General features: G+C 43.2%; 1 protein-coding gene across 1 annotated transcript in view; it reads left to right on the forward strand.

Moving 5' to 3' along the window:
• LOC140493419 (inactive serine protease PAMR1-like) overlaps positions 1 to 15,725 on the forward strand; it is a 154,980-nt gene that overhangs the window by 130,238 nt on the left and 9,017 nt on the right. The window contains exon 13 of the mRNA XM_072591842.1: positions 13,243 to 13,535. Within this exon, the coding sequence (XP_072447943.1) occupies positions 13,243 to 13,535 (293 nt within the window). The remainder of the gene's footprint in view (positions 1 to 13,242; positions 13,536 to 15,725) is intronic.

Genomic DNA, 15,725 nt, shown 5'->3' on the forward strand with positions numbered 1-15,725 from the left:
TTGTACAGGTCACTTCTACCCCAGAAGAGATTCCAATGATCCAAAACGATCCTTCTTCCATACACCAGCTCCTCAGCCATGTATTCATCTGCTCTATCCTCCTATTCCTACCCTCACTAGCTTGCAACACCAGGAGTAATCCAGATATTACTACTCTTGAGGATCTCCTTTTCAAATTCCTGCTGTTATATCCTCCCTTCAGAACCCAATCCTTTTGCCTTCCGATGTCATTGGTTCCAATGTGTACAATGACCCCCTTGAGAACATTCTGCGCCTTCTCTGAGACATCCTTGATCCTGGCACCAGGGAAGCAACACACCATTCTGAGTTTTCACTGTTGGCACCACAGAAATGTCTATCTACCTCAGACTAGAAAGTCCCCTAACACAATTGATCTCTTGGAACCCGATGTATCTCTGAATAGGTTCTTTGGATCTGTCTTCTCTGGGGAAGGCACATACAATCTCCCAGATGTAATAGTGGCTGAAGGACCTAGGGTAATGGATGAACTGAAGGGAATTTATATTCAAAGGAAATGGTGCTGAATAGACTGTTAGGTCTGAAGGTTGATAAGTCCCCAGGACCTGATGGTCTGCCTCCCAGGGTACTTAATGAGGTGGCTTTAGAAATTGTGGATTCACAATCATTTTCCAATGCTCTATAGATTCAGGATCAGTTCCTGCGGGATTGGAGGGTGGCTAATGTTGTCCCACTTTTCAAGAAAAGAGGGAGAGAGAAAACAGGGAATTATAGACCGGTTAGCCTGACGTCAGTGGTGGGAAAGATGCTGGAGTCAATTATACAAGATGAAATTACGACCAATTTGGATAGCAGTAACAGGATAGGTCAGAGTCAGCATGGATTGATGAAGGGGAAATCGTGCTTGACTAACCTTCTGGAATCTTTTGAGGATGTAAGTATGAAGATGGACAAGAGAGATCCAGTGGACCTGTACTTTCAGAAATCCTTTGATACAGTCTCACATAGGAGATTAGTGAGCAAAATTAGGGCACATGGTATTGGGGGCAAAATACTGACTTGGATTGAAAATTGGCTGGCTGACAGGAAGCAAAGGGTAGTGATAAACGGATCCCTTTTGTAATGGCAGGCGGTGACCAGTGGGGTACCACAAGGTTCGATGCTGGGACTGCAGCTGTTTACAATATAAGTTAATGACATAGATGAGGTATTAAAAGTTCTATTAGCAAATTTGCTAATGACTCAAAGCTGGGTGGCAGGGTGAAATGTGAGGAGGATGTTATGAGAATACAGGGTGACTTAGGCTAAGTGAATGGGCGGATACATGGCAGATGCAGTTTAATGTGGATAAATGTGTGGTTATCCACTTTGGTGGCAAGAACAGGAAGGCAGATTACTATCTAAATGGAGTCAAGTTAAGTAAAGGGGAAGTACAATGAGATCTAGGTGTCCTTCTACATTAGTCAATGAAGGCAAGCATGCAGGTACAGCAGGCAGTGAAGGCGGCTAATAGCATACTGGCCTTCATAACAAGAGGAATTGAGTATAGGAGCAAAGAGGTCCTTCTGCAGCTGTACAGGGCCCTGGGGAGACTGCACCTGGAGTATTGTGTGCAGTTCTGGTCTCCAAATTTAAGGGAGGACATTCTGGCTATTGAGGGAGTGCACAAGGTCAGTTCCTGGAATGGTGGGGCTGTCATATATTGGAGCCACTCGGCTTGTGTGCACTTGAGTTTAGAAGGATGAGAGGGGAACTGATTGAGACATATTATTAAAGGATTGCACACTCTGGAGGAAGGAAACATGTTTCCGCTGATAGGTAAGTTCAGAACCAGAGGACACAGTTTAAAAATAAGGGGTAGGCCATTTAGAACAGAGTTGAGGAGAAACTTCTTCTCCCAGAGAGTGGTGGATATATGGAATGCTGTGCCCCAGAAGGCAGTGGGGGCCAAGTCTCTGAATACTTTCAAGAAAGAGATGGATAGAGCTCTTAAAGATAGTGGAATCAAGGGCTATAGGGATAAGGCAGGAACAGGATACTGATTGTGGATGATCAGCCATGATCATAATGAATGGTGGTGCTGTTTCGAAGGGCCGAATGGTCTACTCCAGCACCTGTTGTCTATTGTCTATTGCATTAGAGCCAGTCTCGATACCAGAAACTTGGCTTTTCGAGCTACATTCCCCTGAGAATCCATCACCCCCTACGTGTTCCAAAACAGCATACTTATTTGAAATGAGGATAGCCACAGAAGACTCCTGCATTACCTGCCTACCTCTCTTACCTTTCCTGGAGTTAGCCCATCTCTCTGACTGTATCTGCAACATTTTTCCCTTCCTATAACTGCTGTCCATCACATCCCTTGTAAATTACTCATTGCTTCTAGCTGTCTCTCCAACTGATCCACCCCGCTAACTGTTCAAAATACATTGGATCATTTCATTGATTTGATGTCATCAAAACACTAAATTCAATTTTGGGATTGGATTTTGGTATCTGGGGCATAATTTAAACTGGCTGAATTTGAATTTGTTTTTCTTCCATGGCATCGCAACTCCAGCTATTTGTTTCAACCAGTGTTACTTTTTTTAATTGTTCAGGACACTGCACTTTCAGTCCTTGCTCACTTCCTTTCTCTTTTAAAGGTACAGTACATCTCTATACGTTCATAACAAATGCTAGATCTAGATGATGGGTAGATTTTTTTTCATTCATTCATAGGATGAGAGTGTTGCTGACTAATCCAGCATTTATTGTCCATCCTTAATTGCCCAGAGGGCAGTTAAGAGGCAACCACATTGCTGTGGGTCTGGAGTCACATGTAGTCCAGACCAGATATGAATGGCAGTTTCCTTCCCTAAAAAATGTTAGCGAACTAAATGAGTATTTCCGACAATTGACATGGTCATCAGTAGACTCTTAATTCCAGATTTTTTGTTTTTCAATTGGATTCAAATTCCACTATCTGCTGTGGCAGGATTCAAACTCAGATCCCAAACATTACCTGGGTCTCTGGATTGACAGTCCAGCAATAATACCACTTGGCCATCGCCTCCCAAATGTTTGGGTGGAACATAAATTCGGTTGGACTGGGTGGGTCAAATGGCCTGCTTCTGTGCCATATCTTATGTAATCCTACAGTGTCACACAACTGGGGTGGTGCAGCCTAAATGGTAGTGAAGGCCAAGAACTGCTCAAGAGGGTCTTACAACACTATTGGCAAGTCAGCAGCTTTCTTCGAGTTATGCTGCAGATTGCACTGTGTGAGAGCAGCAAAGTTACTTCAAAACAGGCACAAAAGGAGTCACTATTTTTCTTTCTATTATTGAATTGTTGGTTAAAGTTAGTGAGTGAAGAGTTTTGATATTGCTTTTTGTTGAATGATGTTAATCAAGGGGAATTTGTGGTGATGAGTCTGAAATCAATATAGGTTTTGAAATGGTATATCCCCAGTAAGGTGCAGAAGTTCCTTTTTAACTAAAGCAAAACCTCACAATGTGGTCCCTTGTGCTCTGCACAGTTGCACAAGGTGGATGTGGTCACCTCTTTCCTTCTCCTCCTCCTCCTCCTCCTTCCTCCCAAGGTAGCAGTGGACCCTCAGAATGACTCAGTTGTGGAGAACGCACAACACTATTACAAATATTGCCTCCCTCTCAGATGTACAGAGACCCTCCTGAGCAGTCTACGAAGCAAAGCCTGACTGGGGAGATCAGTATCTTCTCTGAACTCATTGGATAGGATGATATGTGCAGTTTTGTTACCAATGTGTGGAAGAGCCATTCTCTGTTACATCCTGGCAGTCTTAAGTCTGTAGCTAATGTGGACTTTTGTAGGACAAATATGATGTGGCTCCTTCCAAAGTACCATCATTCACAGAGTCGAATTTCATGTTCAGAGAGTGGCAAATCTTGTGTTCCTGAATTGTCGACATGGGGGTCCTGCAGAGCTATGGCGAGTTGTACCTGCACTAGCAGGACGATATTCTGGAGAATCTCTTGCCGTGTTAATCCTGACATTCCCTCTTCAGAGAGAATACAGTGCCTCTGCAATGTGTAGATGCATCAAGGAGATCGCCTTCTTCTTCTACAACAGTCCAATGATATACAGTGATGACGACCTTCATGGTATATTAGGAGGGTCATCTTTACATTAGTGTGAAGTCCAAGTTTGTGTGAAGTCCAGGTTTGTGTGAAGAAGTTGGCACGCCTTGATAATTATCTTCCCAGTGAATCAAAGCTTCTGTGAGTAATGTTCCTGGCTCATCGCTAAGTGAAAATGATGCTTCTGGAACACCATTGATAGGCAAAGCCTCCTAGAGCCCTCCTCCTCTGCCCTTTTGAAAGTCTTTTTTTTCCCCTCCCCATGGCCGCTGGTCACTTACAGACTGAGATGTATTGCAAAATTTGTCCCCACACCTGTATGCCTGTCCTTCCTCCCTTTCTGGCTGCAGCATATTCTGCCAGTAATTCACCACAATTCTTCCACAAACTCTGCTTTCACCAAAATAAGTTCAGAACGCAATACCTTCACTCATAGGCTCTGGATATCAATTTATTCACTCATAGGCTGTGGATATTAATGACTGGCCAGTATTTGTTGCCCATACCCAAATGATGAAGTGCTTACCACTGACGTGAACTTCCAGGCCTTATATTTAAAAGCCAACTGCTCACCACTTCAAACATTATAAGCCACAAACTGGTCCTCACTTTGTGGTGATCAATTATTATAACATGAAGGGAAAGGAAAGCTCCCACGTTCCACAGACAGGGACCTGGAAGTATTGGTGGATGGGCTAGTGGAAAAGAGGTCAGTCACAGAGTCATAGAGATGTACAGCATGAAAACAGACCCTGTCCACGCTGACCAGATATCCCAACCCAATCTAGTCCCACCTGCCAGCACCCGGCCCATATCCCTCCAAACCCTTCCTATTCATATACCCATCCAAATGTCTCTTAAATGTTGCAATTGTACCAGCCTCCACCACATCCTCTGGCAGCTCATTCCATACCCGTACCACCCTCTGCGTGAAATAGTTGCTGCTTAGGTCTCTTTTATATCTTTCCCCTCTCACCCTAAACCTATGCCCTCTAGTTCTGGACTCCCCGACCCCAGGGAAAAGACTGTCTATTTATCCTATTCATGCCCCTCATAATTTTGTAAACCTCTATAAGGTCACCCCTCAGGCTCCAACGCTCCAGGGAAAACAGCCCCAGCCTGTTCAGACTCTTCCTATAGCTCAGATCCTCCAACCCTGGCAACATCCTTGCAAATCTTTTCTGAACGCTTTTAAGTTTCACAACATCTTTCCGATAGGAAGGAGACCAGAATTGCATGCAATATTCCAACAGTGGCCTAACCAATGTCCTGTACAGCCGCAACATGACCTCCCAACCCCTGGACTCAATATTCTGACCAATAAAGGAAAGCATACCAAACACCTTCTTCACTATCCTATCTACCTGCGACTCCACTTTCAAGGAGCTATGAACCTGCACTCGAAGGTCCCTTTGTTCAGCAACATTCCCTAGGACTTTACCATTAAGTGTATAAGTCCTGCTAAGATTTGCTTTCCCAAAATGCAGCACCTCGCATTTATGTGAATTAAACACCTTCTGCCACTTCTCAGCCCATTGGCCCATCTGGTCCAGATCCTGTTGTCATCTGAGGTAACCCTCTTCGCTGTCCACTACACCTCCAATTTTGGTGTCATCTGCAAACTTACTAACTGTACCTCTTATGCTCGCATCCAAATCATTTATGTAAATGACAAAATGTAAATGACCCAGCACGATCCTTGTGGCACTCCACTGATCACAGGCCTCCAGTCTGAAAAACAACCCTCCACCACCACTCTCTGTCTTCTACCTTTGAGCCAGTTCTGTATCCAAATGGCTAATTATCCCTGGATTCCATGAGATCTAACCTTGCTAATCAGTCTCCCATGGGGAACCTTGTCGAATGCCTTACTGAAGTCCATATAGATCACATCTACTGCTCTGCCCTCATCAATCCTCTTTCTTACTTTTTCAAAAATCTCACCGATCCTTGTGGCACTCCACTGGTCACAGACCTCCAGTCTGAAAAACAACCCTCCACCACCACCCTCTGTCTTCTACCTTTGAGCCAGTTCTGTATCCAAATAGCTAGTTCTCCCTTTACTCCATGACATTTAGTCCCTTTAGTCCTTTTTCATCCTGTCGTTGGAGCCTCTGACAGCTAACTAACCTAGCTTGGGCCCAGATAGCAGGCCAGGTCAATATTCTGTCCTGAGTCAGAAGGGACACCAACAATAGTCACTGATGGTCTGCACTTTCCAAGGGTAAGGGTCATTTTCTTCTCTCTGCTACTTTAGGCCCGACATTCACTCTAATGCTGCCATTACACTCACATTTCACTGAGACTCATGGACTGAAGGTCTCATTATTGCATGTATCATGTACAGTCCACAGTTGTTACTCGCTGCATTGTCCCAAGCTACTGACATTCGTGCTCCCATTCACTGTGAACACCTCATCATTGAATTACTCCTCAGAAGGTGCTGATCAACTGACTTGAGGCTTAGGTATAACCACAGTGCTATTTGGAAGGGAGTTCCAGGATTTTGGCATGACAGTGAAGGAATGGCAATGTAGTTCCAAGTCAGAGTGTTTTGTGGCTTGGAGGGAACTTGTAGATGGTGGTGTTCCCATGCTGCCCTTGTCTTTCTAGGTGGTAGAGCTCATGTGCCTAGAAGGTTTATAGAAAGGTAGTGGGATAGTGGTATTGTTATTGGATTAGTAATTCAGAGAGGCTAGTAATGCTCTGTTGACCTGGGTTTGAATCCCTCAACACCAGATCATTGAACTTGAATTCAAAACAAACAGACCTGGAATGAAAAGTCTAATAATGACCATGAAATCCACGTGGTTCACTATGTGTTTTAGGGAGAGATATTTGCAATTCTTACCTGGTCTAGCCTACATGTAACTCCAGAACTACAGCAATCAATGTGGTTGACTCTTAAATGTCTTTTGAAATGGCCTAACAAACCACTCAATTGTAACAAAGCCACTAAAAAGTCTCAAAAAAATGAAATCAGGCAGACCTACAAACACAGTGTCGACCTAGTGTCGACCTACAAACACAGAACACGCCCAACAGATAATGTTTCAGAACCACTACCTTTAGATATGTCCTGTCTCATCATCCAGACAGATCCAACAGAGATAGGAGCACTGTTGTATGCAATCGGAAAAGATCTTCCCTGGGAGTCTTCAATGTTGACACCAGGTCTCCTGACGTTTTGTCGGATCATGTCAAGAACGGGCAAAGAAACCACCGACTGATTATCTATCCCTCAGCTAATGAATCAGTACATCTTGTGTTGAATGCCTCTAAAGATGATAGGGCCCAGAATGTGGAAAAGTTCAGTGTTCGTCACCAAGACCTTGGAGTGCAGGTTAATAATTCCTTGAAAGTGGACTCACAGGTAGATAAGGTAGTGAAGAAGCTGTTTGGTATGCTTTCCTTTACTGGTCAGAGCATTGAGTATAAGAGTTGGGAGGTCATGTTGCGGCTGTACAGGACATTGGTTAGGCCACTTTTGGAATATTGTGTGCAACTCTGGTCTCGCTCCTATCAGAATGATATTGTGAAACTTGAAAGGGTTCAGAAAAGATTTAAGGAAGTTGCCAGGGTTAGAGGATTTGAGCTATAAGGAGAGACTGAATAGGCTGGGGCTGTTTTCCCTGGAGCATTGGAGGCTGAGGGCTGACCTTATAAAGGTTTATAAGATTATGAGGGACATGGATAGTTTAAATAGACAAGGTCTTTTCCCTGGGGTAGGGGAGTCGAGAACGAGAGGGCATAAGGTTAGGGTGAGAGGGGAAAGATTTAAAAGGGACCTAAGGGGCAATGTTCTCATGCATGTATGGATGAGCTGCCAGAGGAAGTAGTGGAGGCTGGTACAATTACAACACTTAAAAGGCATCTGAATGGGTATATGAATGGGAAGCTTCTAGAGAGATATCGGCCAAGTGCTGGCAAATGGGACAAGATTAGGTTTGGATATCTGGTCGGCATGGATGAGTTGGATAGAAGGGTCTTTCCGTGCTGTACGCCTCTTTGACTCGCTCAGTAATATTACTAACTGACCAAGCTGATTGAGTCCTAAAGGACATTACTGCTAGATTGGGTCTGTGTAATGTGGTAAAGGATCCGACAAGAGGGAAAGACATTTGTGACCTCACCTTCATGAATCTGCCTGCTGCAGATGCATCTGTCCAGAGTAGTATCAGTAAGTGTGATCATTGCACAGTCCTCGTAGAACTAAAGTCCCATCTTCACAGATACTCTTTTGTAGTGTGGCACTACCACTAAATGAAATAAATTCAAAACAGATCTAACAACTCAGGAGTGGGCATCCATGTGGCACTGTGGGTCATCATTATCTGCAGAATTATACTCAAACACAATCTGTAACCTCAGCCCTGCATGGCAGAAATTGATTATAGCATCTCGACGGTTAGTGACTCCATTAAAGTACATAGACAAACACGGAAATTGCAGGGAGGCTTGTCAGAGCCATTCAATAAACTCCATAGAGAAATAGAGGGAGTGCCAACTGCAATGGAGACCCAAGTCCAGCACTCTCAGTATCTTCCAGAAGTACACATTGACCTGCATCCATCCCTCTAGCCACAGTTTCTCAATGTCAGTGGCAAGGTGAGTGGGGGGGTGAGGGTTCTCAGCATCATTTCAGATGCTTTTTCCTTTCAGGGTGACAAGATGGCGCCAGCCACCCATAGGAAGGAGGAGTCATAGGCAGATCTCAGTAGCATGATCTCAGGATGTTCAAGAGATGCAGAACACCTCCATCTCTTAGCTGCCTGTCATTCTAAAGCCTGCAGAGGTTTAAGTGGAGGAGGATAGGCCTGGTTAGGACACACCAAACACGTCTGGGTTCTCCAGGTCCAAGGACGCCTGGGAGTGATCACCCAAATTTTCAGGGTCAGCAGGTCCAAATGCAGATCAGGCAATCTCCACCCCAGCTGTGGAAGTCAGTACTGCACTGAGATGTAGTGGGAGGCAGAGGAAGAAAACAAACTCCCTGAGGGTACATTGGTGGCGTAGTTAGAACATAGAACATAGAACAGTACAGCACAGAACAGGCCCTTCAGCCCAGGATGTTGTGCCGACCAACAATCCTCATGTATGTACCCTCAAATTTCTGTGACGATACATAATTATAAGTAACCTTGCACTTTTGTAAACGTATCTTCACTTGCACTGTTTTAATGTCTGCACTAATATTATTTTCTCTGTGGTGACCTCATTAAGTTGCATTCGTGTGAGAGGTAATCAGCTTCTTCAGACAGCCCCAACAATGGAAGAGGTTGTCATGGCCAAGCATTGCTCAACTCTTGTGGGGCTACCTATCAGTTGACTACTGATAGCTTCAGACATCAGGAATGCTTGAAGCATGACGGCCGTGGCCATTTCTATGTGAGATCCATGAGGTGATAATCTATGGGAGATGTCAGAATGATAACACAAATTGCAGGAACTCATCAGCCTTCACATCCATCAGAATGCAGCATCACATCTTGCCAAATTGTGGCATAGAGGTTTCCCAAGAAGCTGATTATCATGTATAGATGAGGAATTATGAAGGATTTGATGTTATTCTACAGTAGATTTTGCTGCTACGTTGGGAATAGAATTCTGGCAATAAGGCACCATTAGACTGTCACCACTCAAAGAAGACACTTTCTTCTAAATCACAGACAATTTACCTGCAAACACTTAACATTTCAGTGTGGGACTTTGCCAACTGCAAAGTACTGTCTTCCACTGCTTAATTATGGAATGTGTTTGGAAAATGGAAATTTCAGGTTCTGCTTTGAAGTGCCTTTCTCTGCTAACAGTTGCTTTACTGATATGACAAGGAGAGAGTTAGTACATGCAATGTCATGCTACTGATCGCTTGGGGCTAAGATTTGGACAACAAATGTCCAACTGAAGAACCGCACATTGAGGCCAGATGGGTGGCATTACTGAATCATGGAGGCATGGTCATTTCAATTTATTCCAGGAGGGCCTGTAATTCCCTGAGCTAACATAACTTACATTGCTGCCTTTGGAAGCAGTGTCAGCCATTTTATGCAGTTAATGCAGAATTGACGACCTCCAATCCAACGTGGTTTTCTTGTGAATGGGTTGCAGGCTCCACCTGAGATGTAAGATTTCGCCCAAGTCTTTCATGTTCATTGAATCCCGACAATGTGGAAGCAAGCCATTCAGCCCATCGAGTCCACACCAACTCTCCGAAGAGCATCCCACCCAGACATATCACCCCTCTGCACTATTCCTGTAACCCTGTATTTCCCATGATTAACCACCTACCCTGCACATCCCTGGACACCAGACCAATTTAGCACGGCTAGTCCACCTATCCTGCACTTCTTTGGACTGTGGGAGGAAACAGGAGCATCCAGAGGCAGACACTGGGACAGTGTATATACTCCACACAGTCACCTGAGGATGGAATCTAACCCAAGTCCCTGGCGTTATGAGGCGGCAGTACTAAACATTGAGCAACTATACTGCTCCCCAGCCAGAAGTTTCCAGGTGCGGTCAGTGCTTGAACCTGTAATTTCTGGACCAGCACCTTCCCACTTGGCCATCGTACCCTATTCACATTTGTGTTGCCGCTCTTGTGGACCAGTATGACCTTTCAGCCTACTTTGTTTCAGTTGAACCACTTCATAATACTATTAACATATCCCAGAGTCTGTAGCTTTTTGAATTATTGTGCCTTTGATGGTCCTAAATTTTACTATGACAAGCCTGCTTCTTGGAACTCCTATTTTCTTTAAAGTTTATCCAGAATTGCCTTTCATTGCTGTAACAATTCTGCTGGCGATCCAGTGCAATGAACCCCATCACCAGACTTGACTTGCCTCCTTTCCCCAGAACTCACTGGACTTCCATCATTAAGTTTCCTTGACCATTAATGCCCAAACGTTTCAACTGCCTTGGCAGAACAGCTCTGGCTAAGCTTGGCCCATCCTAATGGATTGACATTTAACCAGCACCTCGACTGACCTACTTGTAATTCTTGGACTGGTGCAGGACTGCCCTTGGTCCATTAGCCGATTGCAAAGTCAAGGATTCTAGACTCTGATAGGTCCATAATCCTAACTTGGAATCAGATTTGCAGCGTCTCTCTTTTATTGTCTGCAGTATACCTTTACCTAATTAGGACAACTCCTCTTTGGTTTTCACACATTGTTATTTGCTTGCTGTACATGCAGTGTGTTTGCAATATCAGCTGCAGGAACATACTGCAGTTACTCTACCCATAAACTGACAGTTCTACCACTTTGACTGGTCTGTGCTTTCTACTGAGATAAGCTCCTGCCTCTCCCTCTACACTAAAAAGCAATGCACGACATAGGCTGGCAGCCTATAGCTAAGCAATGAGGAGGCTTTGTGCTCACATGCAAGGTAAACTACTCAGAGGCTGGCAGTGCTGAAGTCAATGAGTGTGCATTAGAAAGCAATGCGAATTAGACAGAAGGTTGCACTCTCCAAGTGAGCACAAATTGAGTGGGTGTTAAGACAGCAAGCTAAGAGCCAGAATGTGCATCCTTTGTAAATGCATAAGAAGCATTATGCGCCATAGCAAAATGGCAGGTTATCAGTGATCTTGAGCTCCAAAGTAAAATGTTGAATTACCGAAAGAGTGTGAAAGTTATTCTAGGAGCAGCCACGATGTGGAGAGGTTGGTGGTTAATCCATGCCAGCACGTCTAAATGAAGAGTCAAGGAGAATAATACCAATGGAACATGTAGGGACATTATACTGAAGGGATAATGACCAGGGCAAGCAACTAGTGAGCTGCAACTGCCAGGAACCTACACTGATTTACATGTCATCAATTTGTGCCATCTAGTTTCTGGGGAAATGTGGTTCTGAGATATTCAGTGAGTTCTGAGAGTTCTACAGACCACAGTGAGATAGTAAAATTTGGCTAGCATCGGATGAGAACGGAGCAACAGGGGAATGTTAGGAAGTTATTGAATTTGGCACTTTTGGAACAATATGGCAAGAAACCTCATTAGGCCGCATCAACCAAAACCTCCAGGAAACATGACAAAATTGACACCGAGCAAAAATAGCAAAAGATTCAGCCTATAATCTGCAGCAGGCATGGTTCCTGGCTTGCAGTGGGGCACTCCTGAGTCTGTTATTTGTTGTGTTCTGTGAATTTGTCAATTTGCGATTAAATGAGGATAAAGTTCTAATTCTGGTTTCTTGCTTAGATGTTAACCAGTGTTTGCCACTTATGTTATGAATAAGTTTTATGTTACAATGAACAGATTCTTTTGAGTTCATTGAAGCAGCCTGATGCAAGTCTCGCTTATTCTGGATAGTTGTCCAAAAAGAATCAATTGACCATTTTGGTGATTAAATCAAAACATTCATCTTAATGACATCACTAATGGAATAGTGGAGCATGATTACAAATGCATTCCTCCAACACATTCATAACAATACTTGCTCCTTTGATTTGTCTAAAATAGAATAAATGAACAAAAGTGTGCGATTTAGCCATGAAGTCTACCTACCATTTGATTAAAATGTGACTGATCCGCATATTAATTCCATTTACCTACCTTGGTTCCATTACATATCCTTGCATAGTAAGTCTGTCAATCTCAATTTTGAAATTTTTAATGGATCTAGTTTCAACATCTTCTTGAAGCAGAAAGTTTTTCATTTCCTTTCATGTGATGGTGTTCCCTGACATCATCCCAAGGCCATGCATCCACTTTGTTCTGAACTCTTTGAGCAAAGGAAAGAGTTGATCCTAGCATAAACTATCTACTTGTTTAATCATCTCTCACTGCAGCTTACCTTAATCATCAATACTCCAGGCTATATAACACTAGACATTGCAACCTGTTATTATCGTTTTGCCCTACAGCTCAGGTATCATTGTCGTGAATGATGAAGGGCTTATGCCCAAAATGTCGATCTCCTGCTTCTCAGATGCTGCCTGACCTGCTGTGCTTTCCAGCACCACACTTTTCGACTATCATTGTCATGAATCTCATTGTATCCTTCTGAAAATGCAATGCTCCGAACTGAATTGGATTAAGTGAGCTAGCTCAGTGTGTTTTGTTGACAGTGAGTAGAAATTGCTGTTTTCTTTTTGCTATTATTATCTTACTTGCTTGTTTTAAATGAAGTGTTTACACTGTCTGTTTGGTAGTTTGTGGAAAACTTGGCAACTTCAGCCTGCAGAATCTCCCCTCAATGGCTTGGGCATGGCAGGCTGCACTTTACCATAAGATATCACGCACCAGCAACGAGATCGTCAGGCAGCAGGCATGGTTCCTGGCTTGCAGTGGGGCACTCCTGAATGAACGGAACATTGTTATTGCCGCCCACTGCGTGACAGAGCTGGGAAAGGCGGTGGTGATCAGCACAGCCGACATGATGGTGGTCCTGGGAAAGCATTACCATGAGGAAGAACTGCAAGAAAAGAGCCGACAATATCTACAAGTGAGTAATATTCACCCTGTCAGAATTGGGGCAGGTATAATAAGACAAGGTGCTCACATGCTGCATTGCCACTCATCCAGTATCCACTACGGGCATTCCTCAGGAGCTATGTTTTCTGAATTGGAGATGAAGAAATCAAACCTCATAAAGATACTCTCTCAAAAATATTAATTTCCTCAAGAGTTCAGTCACTAGAGTTGTTGTAAAGTCAAATATTTTATTGGCCGATTCAAAAACAGACAATACTTCAATAACCTCTTAAAATTATCAATCAAAGTGTGTACACAGGTGATATACAGAATTTTTGACCTTTTGAAACTTAGCCAAGCATTCATAATGTATAATAGAGTACATAAGCTCTAGTAAAAAAAATCAGAAAAACACACATAATGTAGTCTGTTGAAACTGTAAGACTTGATTACTTTTTTTTAAGCTGTTAACCAAAGCAGTTTAGGAGCAGGTAATTCGAAGGTAGTTTCTTTAGTTTCGAATACACAAAAGCAGTATTCCCAATGCAAAAGTGGCTAAAAACTGAAATGGAGGCAGGAATCCCATAATCTGGTTTTCATCACCATATTTTAATAACTCTTGAGTAATTCCAACTCATTGAAAATCTAGGTTTAAGTCACAGAACACAATACAGAGGAGGAACCTGACAATATTGGTGGTGTCACTGAACCAACAGTACACAGTTGCAGGCAGGAAAGCTAACTGGCTTATGGGAGAGGTTTAGTGAAGTCAAGGCAGAGACAGGAAGAATCTAAGGATGAATTGTGTTGATTTTTGAGTAATATTGCAGCCATTTGGTCTCAAACTGCACTTGGAATAACTATAATAACCCAAGGCCATAGTCATGACAAAAACACACAGGTTAACAGACTGAAGGAAGGCTGATCTTTAGGGCTGAGAACAGAACTTAGGAAGGCATGCTGGGTAAAAACATTCGCATCATCAGCTGTAGTGGCTGTTGCTTGAATCATGGATGACATGACACGGGATCCAGTTTTCTGCTATGGACCTTCAGGTGACTCGATGGTCTGCTGTTTGGATCCAGGCAGCAGAAAGTTCTAAAATATAGTGAGGTGAGATTGATGCCCTTGGCAGCTGACCGAGTGTGGCAGACAGGAGCTCTAGCAGAATTCAATTCAGTGGGAATTGGGGAAAGCTCTCCATTGTTTGAAGTTCGCACCTGGCACACGGGAAAATGGTTGTGGGTTTTGTGGATATTAGTCATGTCAGTCCCAGAACATCACTGAAGGAGTTCCTCCAGATTGTGTCATAGGATCGTTAGCTTATTTATCAATGACGTGTCCTTTGTGATATCAGAAGTGAGAATTTTGCTCATGATTACATGCTCTAGAATAGGGGATTTCAACACTAGGGGACACATTTTAAAGGTGAGAGGAGAGAAATTTTAAAAAGACACAAGGAGCAAATTCTTTACATGGAGGGTGGTTCGTGTGTGGAATGAATTTCCTGATGAAGTGGTGGAAGTGGGCACAATTACACCATTTAAAAAAGACATTTACATAAATACATGAATAAGAAAGGTTTAAAGGGATGTGGGCCAGATGCAGGCAGGTGGGACTAGTTTAGTTTGGGATTATGTTTGACATGGACTGGCAGGACCAAAAGGTCTGTTTCCAGGCTGCAAAACTCTATGTCCAGCTTCCTTTGACTGTTTCAGTATTTGAGGAATCGCAATGTCCATACACAACCTGGGCAACATTCAGACTTGAGCTGCCAGCTCAGAGTAGTGATCCAGGAGGGGTGTTGGCATGCAACCATGTAGAACAAAAAATGAAACATTGCTGAAAAGTTCATAGCAGAAAGCAAGAAATATATATTCTGCTAAAAGAAAGTGAACAAATTAAATGCTGGTGAGAATCTGTGGATGCATAATGCCACGAGGAGGTATTTGAGAGTTGTAGAAGAAGCACACATGAAGAACAGAGGTAGCAGCAAATTACTTGATAAGAGAACGCAGAGATTTGAAAAGAAGTCAAAAAATAATTAGGAAGTCAAAGTGGAACAATGACATTAATTTGTCAAAGAATATAAAACAAATTATTAAAATATTTCACATTCCAATTAAAAGGGGCAGCTTTAGTGCCCCTCTAAGGACGAGAGAGGATAATACTATAGGTAATGATGGAGAGATGATAAAATAGTAAATAATTATTCTGCTTT

Source organism: Chiloscyllium punctatum, chromosome 22 (genome assembly GCF_047496795.1).
Source record: "Chiloscyllium punctatum isolate Juve2018m chromosome 22, sChiPun1.3, whole genome shotgun sequence".
In the NCBI taxonomy this organism is placed as follows: domain Eukaryota; kingdom Metazoa; phylum Chordata; class Chondrichthyes; order Orectolobiformes; family Hemiscylliidae; genus Chiloscyllium; species Chiloscyllium punctatum.